General features: G+C 39.8%; 1 protein-coding gene across 1 annotated transcript in view; it reads right to left on the bottom strand.

The window, feature by feature from the left end:
• Smp_126350 (putative glutamate receptor, NMDA) overlaps window positions 1-5,021 on the bottom strand; it is a gene marked incomplete at both ends in the record, with an annotated part of 34,962 nt that extends 29,941 nt beyond the window's left edge. The window contains 2 exon segments of the mRNA XM_018800109.1: window positions 4,431-4,815; window positions 4,929-5,021. Coding sequence (XP_018653955.1) covers window positions 4,431-4,815; window positions 4,929-5,021 — 478 coding nt within the window.
• Between the last annotated feature and the right edge of the window lie 5,547 nt (window positions 5,022-10,568).

The following is a 10,568-nucleotide window of genomic DNA, read 5'->3' as shown; positions in this document are numbered from 1 at the left end:
ACCCCAATCGACCTCGACTGACTGGCCGAACTATGTCACACGCTTACACGATATCTTAGAGTTCGCAATGACCTTAGCCGGTCAAAAACCCCGCGTAGAAGCGCCTCACGTAAGCGATCTGGCTCTCGACCACGAGAGACAGACAATCCCGACTGGTTCTGGTATCATAACCAGTACGGTAAGTTTTCCAGAAATTGCAGGAAACCTTACAATTATCCGACTTCAAAATCGACTGACACGAATAAGATTTCGGGAAACTTCCCAGCCGGCACGCGTTAACGGCAACCGTAGCCGGCGAACACAGCCGCCTCTTATATGTCACGGATGTGACCACGAAAGTTCGCTACCTCGTCGACACTGGCGCAGAAGTTAGCGTTCTTCCAGCAAATCCCGACGACAGACTTCGCGAGTCTGTTTTAAGTTTACAGGCGGCAAACGGAAAACCGATCGCTACTTACGGTAAAAGGTACGTCTACCTTAACGTGGGTTTACGCAAACCCATACACTGGATTTTCGTGGTTGCAGATGTCTCTATGCCAATCATTGGTATAGACCTGTTACAACACCACAATCTACTCATCGACACACGCTCACGAAAGTTAATAGACGGAAACACTAAGTTATCTGTTAGCGTAACTCCTTGTTCAGGTTGCAGGTTATCCCCAGTCACGATTAAGCACACCATAGACCCCTTGTACCAATCAGTACTCGACAAATATCCCGGGATATACCAATCGCAATCGAAATTACCTTGTGTAACCAGCAATGGTACACATCACATCACGACTACAGGACCACCTGTATTTCGAAAGCTCGAAGACTCGCTCCCGAGAAGCTTAGGTTAGCTAAAAACGAATTCGACCACATGATGGACCTAGGGATAATTCGACCATCGAATAGTCCATGGGCATCCCCATTGCACATGGTCCCTAAAAAGGACAGCAATGATTGGCGGCCAACTGGTGATTATCGGCGTCTGAATGCTAAAACCATTCCCGATCGTTACCCGCTGCCTCATATTCACGATTTGACAGCTACCTTGAAAGGTACAACTGTCTTTTCGAAAATCGACTTGGTTAAAGCTTATAACCAAATCCCGATGGCACCTGACGACATTCCTAAAACCGCCATCATCACTCCTTTCGGTCTTTACGAATTTCTACGAATGCCTTTTGGTTTAAGAAATGCGGCTCAAACCTTCCAAAGGTTTATAGACGACGTCTTCCGAGGTCTCAACTTCGTACATGCGTATGTTGATGACTGTCTAATAGCAAGTCCGGACAGAGAATCACATCTCAAGCATCTGGACATTGTTTTCGATCGACTCCAAAGGCATGGCATTACTGTCAACATTCAGAAATGCCAAATCGGAACTAACTGCTTAGACTTCTTAGGACACACTATTGGTGCTCAAGGCATCCGACCACTTAGGAGCAAAGTGGCGGCCATTCTGGATTACCCAGAACCGACCACGATCAAGCAGTTACGAACTTTTAACGGACTCGTAAGTTTCTATAGACGGTTCATACCCAAATGCGCATCCTTAATGAAACCGTTAACCGATCAGCTTCGTGGAAATGCGAAATCAATTAGTTTAGACGACATAGCCCGTAAAGCATTCTCCACAGTTAAGGAACACATCGCTAAAGCAACCCTGCTTGCTCATCAGGACACTCAAGCGCCCATTAGTATCGCCGTAGACGCATCCGACTCAGCAATCGGAGCAGTCTTACAACAATGGGTTAACAACTCGTGGCAACCTTTAGGATTTTTCTCGAGACGGTTGCTAGACGCGGAATCTAGGTACAGCACGTTCGGTAGGGAACTCCTAGCTATGTATTGTGCTGTACGGCATTTCCAATATTCCATCGAAGGAAGAGAATTCACGCTTTTTACCGATCACAAACCTCTTACCTTCTCCTTAAATTCATCTTCAGACAAGTACTCACCACGAGAGTCTCGACAACTCGACTACATTTCGCAGTTTACTTCAGACATACAACATATTTCTGGAGCTAACAATGTAGTCGCAGACGCCTTGTCTCGAATAAATCCCTTGAACAGTTTCCAAGGAATCGACCTTCTTAAACTCGCTCAGCTTCAAAAAGAAGACATTGATCTTCAGCATGAGTTATCCTCGACAACTCTAAAACTAAGTATTAAGCAGATGGGAACAGGTAAGGAAACCTTACTCTGTGACACATCTACAGGTAGGGATCGTCCAATTGTACCAAAACATTATCGCCGCAACGTCTTCAATACGTTGCACAATCTTTCTCATCCAGGTGCTCGTGCAACAATCGAACTTATAGCCGAACGCTTTTGTTGGCCTGGCATGAATAAAGACGTGAGGGAGTGGGCACGCTCCTGTGTAAGCTGTCAGAAATCTAAGGTGATCAGACACAACAAATGTCCCTTAGGTTCTTTCAAAACCCCTGACGCTCGTTTCGACCACGTCCATCTAGATTTGGTAGAACCCTTACCCGACTCGAACGGATACTCATATCTCCTAACATGCGTAGACCGTTTCACTCGATGACCAGAAGCAGTACCGATTAAGGACATTACTGCTGAAACCGTGGCCCGCGCTTTCGTCGAACGATGGGTAGCAAATTTCGGCTGCCCTTCCACAATCACTACAGACCGCGGACGCCAGTTCGAATCTGGACTTTTCCGTTGTCTAACCTCACTATTAGGAATCACGCGCTTCCGAACGACCGCCTACCACCCACAAGCAAACGGGTTGGTAGAACGTTTTCATCGACAACTAAAAGCTTCATTATCAGCTTCAAACGTTTCACAGTGGACAGACGCTCTTCCACTCGTCTTGCTAGGTATCCGCAATGCAGTGAAAGCTGACATTGGATGCACGGCATCTCAACTCGTTTACGGAACGACACTCCGACTCCCAGGAGAATTCGTGGATCCTTCAGCTCCTTCATTGAACATGGATCTAAACTCTTACACGAGTAGGCTTACAAACGCTATGCGTTCAGTTAAACCTGCTCACACTCGACCTCAATCAACTGATGTTTTCGTTCAACCCGAATTACGACATAGTACACACGTCTTCGTTCGTCGAGACTCACATCGACGACCCCTCGAATCAGCATACGAAGGACCCTTCGAAGTTCTTCAACGCGAACCTAAGTACTATGTAGTCGATAAGAACGGTACGAACGATAGCATCAGTATCGATCGACTCAAAGCTGCGTACCTAGAAGGAAACCCTAGCTACGTCGATTTTCCTTCGGTACAATCAAACGACACAGCTACTACACTCGTAGTACCCTACACGACAACCGACACACAACTTGATACTTCGTCAACGTCGATAGAAAAACCTAAAACAACGCGTTCTGGAAGACGAGTAAGATTTCCAGAACATCTTAACGAATATTGCACGTAGGACATAAGCTTTATCTTGAATTACCCTTTCAAAGTTTATTATAAATTTTTTTTAATATGCTCATTTTTTTATTTATATAAAAAAAAACAAAAAAAAAAAACATTTTTTTGAGCGTATATATATATATATATTTATATATTGAAAAAAACCAAAAGAAAACCTTTTTTTCCGATCGCTTTTACGCTGTTTGTAAGTGTATCAGTTTATTTTTTTCCGCTCATCTTGTGTCCTTACGCAAGTACGAGTGTATTTTCGACATACACTCACACGTTTTATTTTTCCTCTTTTCCAGGACGACTGGAAAAGAACGACGAAGTTTCGCAAGGAACCGAAATTTTCATTGTACTATATTTCTTTATTGCTACGTTGTACATTTTGGTCCCATAGTTTAAGGAAAGACGACCAGACGCTGCTAAACGAAGCAAGCTATCAGAAGAGTGTTTACCAACGACAAACTCGTTGGGTTTAAACTTCTGGCTGGTCACGTCTTAGGAGCATCACTACCTCACTAGGGGGGGGGAGTGATCTGTAGCTGTAAATAATTCCCCAAAATCAATAGCTCATTAAGTGTTCGACATTGGATGCTGACCACGTTGTTTAAGTGGACTTGTTTAGCTGAAGGCTTTCGGTCATGCATCCGCACCAGATCACGTTTCAACACAGCGTGGGACACAGCTCCTACGTTTCATTAGCCAGCTTATAGAAAAGGTCCTCGATATATTGGTAACGAATCAAATATATCTTTCCTGCCTCTTCTCGTCTGACTTCTGATTTCTATCTGACTGGGAACGATCGAACATAGAAGGTGCTACTGGTATTCCAGTTGTAAAACTAGAATATCCGTTGCATCATCAAGGCTTTCTGCAAGTTCTGAGATCTCATATGATTTTTAAGAGAAGGAGCGTGCAATCACGTTTAAAAAGTTGCAAATATTCTGTATTTTTCTCACGAAGATTTAATGAGATGATAGTTTAGTTTCATATTAATTCAAGGATAAACCACTAAAGAAATGACTGCTGACTAACCTTGAAGTCTATTCCTCTCTGAGAGGCTGACTCTAAGTACGATAACACTTTTTTAGCATCATGATCATCTGAATGAATTACACAGACTTCGCGCCAACCAAATGCTTTTATTAGATCAACCCAAATAGAGGCTTCATTGCTGAATGGTGGAACTGTACGAAGGAAGCTCCCATGGCTGTACTTGTCACTGAAAATTGAATGTCTTGCACTAACTCCAATAACTGGTAGGTGATAAAATGCACAGGTAAATGATACGGATAAAGGTGCAGATCCAGGTGCTCCATTTGGATGGGAGATTATTAGAGCAAATATTCGACCCTCAGAAGAATTGAACAGGTTACAGACCTGGTTTGTGGCTTTGAGAGCATTCAGAGCGAGAGCCTTAAAAGTTAAAAGGAATAATAAGGTACCTCTCCAGCAGCTTTGAAAGTAACTGTATCATCATAAAAGCTATCTCTGACAGATGAAACCATCCTTTTAAAACTAGAAATAACCTCATCATCACTTAATAATGCACCGATAGTAAACTCTAAGCAAACTGATCGATGTAACAGTACCAAAAGAATCAAACTATGATAGGCTATCATTCTCAAATTATACCATTATTTTGATCCAAAACAGAGAATGTTTTTGAAAAAACGTATTTAAAAAGTACAGTTGTAGTGGCATGTTTAAACAAAAGCCACATTTTTGCTCAAGAGTTAAAAATACGTAAACGTTAGGCCCTTGAAATTTTCATCTGGACAGCAAAATAAAACCTTCAGGTACAAAGGCATATAGTTTTAGTTAAAAAATATTATTTGATAATGAAATATACGTGTGAAAGAAGATTCATAGAACAATATTCTTTAATACCGTTGGAACCGAAGTAAAACTCTTAGCTTAATTTTAGCTAGATCACTAGAAAACCTCGATAATATGTTTTTGGGCTCAATTATGGTCAGACTATGGTCACGAAAATCCTAATCACTTGATTTCGTGTATCGTCTTACGTGTTCTACCAACAAGTAAACTTTCTCTGGATGTAATTTACCAGTAAAGCAATAAAGACATGTTATTTCAAAGAGGATTTCGGATGGCTATGATAGATCATGATCATAGACTTTCTTATGCTTCTGTAATTCATGAAATCCCATTTCCTTAAAAGATGTCTTGGGTATATAGGGCTAGACAACTCCTATGTTTGTAGCATTTTTATAATCGAGCTACCAAACCCAGTCAAAACAAATGTCTAGAATAAAGGAGTTCAATGACATATTTGATAAGAAGTCGATGTTCCGTAACTATTTAACTTGACCAGTTGTTGAGAGTGACGTGTGGCATGGTGTACACAATAGTGTTCTTGTACGGATGCTTACCGATATCATCCAGTTAGGGTCTTTCCAGAAAAAGTAATGAGGTGAGCTTCAAAATCGAGGACCTACAAAATTATTTGTTTTGGGGATTTATTTACCGCAACATGCGTATTCTAGTATATTACAAACGACTCTAAACTTTTCTCAATAAATTTTTCATTGTTATTTTTATTCATTGTTTTACTCTGCTACAAGTTCACAGTTGCTTACTTTTTCACCTTTATCAAGTGTTATTTTAAGATTTCTCTCAGTCCATGGCTGAACGAAGTCAGTGTATGCTATAGGGTGTTAACCCCACATCCATTTGAATCCCCAAGACTTTCAAATGATCCAACCAATCAATTATTTTCACTCCTAACAAAAATATGCAGCGTAAGAGTTAACAGAATTAGGTGAAATTATTCTTGACACTGTTAAAAAGCAGACCATATGAACAGGGATTCGGATTTTGTAGTCTTTCACTTCGTCACCCTAGTAACTTTTCTCAAGTGAGGAACTATATAGTTTGTCTCATCCAAATACCTATGTAACTATGTAAGCACGAAGTTTATGCTCCATTGATAGTGACCGGATGTCCTGTCTGGTAAATAGGCTAGTGTTATTTTGCCTAAATAAAAAAATTATGTTAAAGTTCAGGCAGAATATACACTAAGGAGCGATTCGTGTATCTCCCTCATTACGATCTTCAGAAGTGCGACCAGTATAGAAGTAGACTAAAATTATTGACATTTGACGTTCTCCCCGTTATATGGGGTGCAACTACTTCACCTCTGTTTCCAATAAACAGATATTTTTAGGAAGTAAACAAGCAAGACTTCACTATGATGGCAATTTATTCAATATTCTGGCTGAAATTACACTTAGGTATCCAGATGCACCCATTTTTGAGCACTTCATGTTCTCTTCGATTTCATGAATCTCAAATTCAGCTATGTTAAAGTCACGAGATTGGGGTAGCTGTCTGAAGACAAGGATTAACTTGCACAAGTGTAGTCACATTACAATAATCCAGTCGATAACAAAGCAGCCTCATTAGTTTAGGTATTTACAGCTATAATATTCATTAGAGTTATAAACTAGGGATCACACTTGTAATTACGTCTAACTGGTCACAAACTACACCCAGATTATGTTTTGCTTAAAAAATATCTTTGCGGTTTAGCCGTTCTCTGAGGAAGGCAACTCAATTTTGATCCTCCATTAACTGTATAACTACCGTAGTCGTTGAGATATCCTATGTGCATTCTGGATGAACTAGAGGAACTCCATCACTCCACCTTGTTCATCCATCCAACTGTTGTCAACCAATAAGCCAAATAAACACGTTTTCATAATCCAAAACGTCGGGATTAGACAGTGTGTTGATTTTGCATATTCATAGACATACAGTAGTGTAGAATTGTTAGTGTTGAGATGTCACGCTGTGATCATGGAAAACATTTGTACAAACAAAAACCATGTATTGGACCCTTTCTGGTCAAAAGCTGATATGTTTAATAAGAAGAGAATCCACGGTGTGTCTGAATTATTTTAAGCCTACATCCTCACACGATAGATAAGTAAGAACAAAACGATCAGTGACAAAGAGGATGGTTGAACCTAGTGGTGCTAATATCAAGGTCTTCGAACTGTTGTGGCCAGATGACGCCAGATCAAGAGGTTACTCGAGGCCATGAGGAACTAATTTATTTTTATCATTGATGAATGACCATGAAAACGATAAACTAAATATCAAGCGGACGTAAATGTATACTCGTATAATTTTGGTTTATCAAAGATTTTAGAACTGATGAACTCAGTATAGCAACAGATTATCTACCGAACTACTGAATCTTAAAAATTATTAGCCTATGACTTGGGTTCACTCTGATCAACTGGACTAGAATGAACCCTTAAATGTCACCATCACACGTTTGTGTTCAATGGCCTAACCGTCAGTAACGAAGACCTTGGTAACTCAGAAAATGTAGCGGCCTCTGGTCTCTCATCATTTTAATAAAGTCTTGTTCTGAACAAAAATGTATTTGATCTTGTTGCTGAAATTACTCTGATCAGACTATACTCAGATTGTCCAACACAGGCCCGACTAAATACGAGACCGTTCAAAGTGTTTTAGGCATCTCACATTGAGCGATTAACTTAGAATTAAATACATGATGACGAAGCTATCCATTTTAAATCCATTTGTTTTCATCTGATTTCATATCCCTAAGTCCCCACCTCAAGATATTGGTGATACACTACCAACAAACAAGAAGTTCAGTTAAAGGATGCTCCTTACACTCCGGCTGCAACTATTCGGAGTTATTTGATTGTGGGTAGACAAGACGACAACACATATAATTTTAAGATGGAAACAGACAAGATTGACATTATTTAGCTGGCTAAGTAGAAGGGGTGAATGAGAAGTGTTTGTTCACAACTGTGCGCAGAAAATGACGTCAACCTTTAAACTCACTTGGTATAATTTACTTGAATCTTTCCATTGATGTTTCGGACTGCAATTTACCAGTCTCTCATTGGCATATGTGCATACATTATGTATTGCCCCGATATTGTCCCAAATATGATGAAAAGTGCGCCATAGATTCCACTGCTAGCCACCATCCATCTTTGCTTATGATGTCAATATCTTTGATAAGCTCAAGGCATCAGGGATAACGGGACAAATATAAAGTAACAATCAACCAATGAGCCACATCATCTTAGGAAGGGCAGAATTTTATGTCAGCAAAACTAAGCCTCCAGAAGAGTGAGCTTAGTAGCCCTCTCTCTATAAATACAATCATAATTAAGATGCCCAGAAGATTGAATGCTTACAGAGGTAATGTAGTGTGATTCTAGTAAGACAACAAAATAAATAATGAGTTTAGTGTCTCATGTGAGCGATGAGCTGTTAAAAAAAATATGGATGATTTACCATGGGATTCCATAAGGTCACTTTCACAAGAATGTCAATTTCAGGATCATCGTAAATAACCACCAAAAATTTACATTGGGAAAAGAGCTGCCATCATGGATGACTTCTATGTATATCTTTTCCTCGGTGATTTACTCCAGAAATCAATGTCAACACTTGAACAGTCGAAATTAGAAATGAAGAAGGCATCTAACTGATATTTACTTACCATCAAGATTTCAAAACTTTAAGTTAACTTTATCGTTTTTAGTGTTAGTCTCTTTCAAGATCTGAGGCAACTAGGAGATTGGTAGAAATGATGGTAAAATACAGTGCAAATAGTTAAAGCCCAACTCATTTCAAATAACAATCTGTTCATACTCTAGAAAACGGATGCTGTCTTAAAAATATATTAGATGGCAATGCAAATCAGTAGGTGTTTTGGTTGCAACGTTAAAAGATTGCGGGGTACATTAGGGAGATCCGAAATAAGTGCTTTCAGTTGGATATGACGAACATAGTTTTGACTGAGACATGCTTCTCTACTGACATCACGGACGATGAAGTGAGCATTGAAGGCATGATACTTTTCTCTTTTGATATGGTACACAAGCAGAAGAGTGACAACGTACATTACAGATTACTTCGAAGCTAAACTCAATACTACGCAGAAACAAGATAATCGGAGTTACAGAATCATGCTGGCGTTATTTAGAAAGATTCAAGTCTTGGCCGGTATAAGTGGGGTTATATATGCTATGATAGTCATAGATGTAACCGAATGTTGTGAACTTAGATGGTTTTCTCAAACTGCAGATATCATCAGTCTTACCTCACCCGAAGCACTTCTTGGGCTACTGCCAATACCAGACCCAGATAAAGAAGCAGAGCTGGGAATGGGATTAGTAACTTCATCCAGTAGAAAAGCATCACTGCTAAAAAATTCGAGCGAAATATAATTACTGTAACCGTTTAAATTCTGTCCCGAAAGCTGAAGGGTTTTAATTCAGAAGAGTTTTGACACCTCATGGTAAATGCTAGGATTCCTCAGAAACCACTAGGCCGATCTCACTTTTGACTAACACAGCGAAAAATAACATAGGTATATAGAAGGTCCACGCAGTTAAGGAGACCGAGAGGACGATCCCAGATGAGGTAATGAAATGACGCGATCTGTCGGTGCTGGAAATAATCAAAACCCATTGGACGCACTCTCGACAGAAAATATTAGCCTCCGGGAAGGTACCGTTATATTCTGGACTTGTAGGAGAAAATGCCCCTACACACACAAAAGTTGTACTGATGCTGTCCAGAGAAAAACAGCAAGAAATTATAGGGTGGGAACTTCATAGACCTACGGTCATCAAAAAATTCTAAAAAACAAAGGAGGTGATTACAATAAATTTCACACAGCGCCATGCACCTACCAACAATGGCAATGAAGATGATAATGATCAATTTCATGAGAGGCTGAAGCCGATAGTAGAGAATTGCTCAAGAAATCAGCTGACCATCCTGATGAGAGACCTAAACTCCAAGGTCAGAATGAACAACACCGGGTATGAAGATATCACGGACTTGGAGAAAGGAAAGAAAATGGTAAGGGATTTGCTAACTAATGTGCGTTCAACAAAATGGTAATAAGCAGTACTATATTTGCCCCCTCACAAATACGTATATATAATAATAATAATAATAATATATTCTGAAAATAATATTTACAGAATTCACACCAGTTTACAGGCATGATCAGATTGTTATAAAAATCAACATTTAATGTAGAGAACAAACATGAATTATAGGAAAGTTTTATGTTTGCTGGTTTAGTAATTGATAAACAGTTTAAATATGGCATATATCATGGCAAGCCAATGCAACAC

This window comes from Schistosoma mansoni, chromosome W (genome assembly GCF_000237925.1).
Source record: "Schistosoma mansoni strain Puerto Rico chromosome W, complete genome".
Lineage (NCBI taxonomy): Eukaryota > Metazoa > Platyhelminthes > Trematoda > Strigeidida > Schistosomatidae > Schistosoma > Schistosoma mansoni.
Note: the sequence above shows the minus strand (reverse complement) of the source record. Positions and strands in the feature narration are given on the sequence as shown.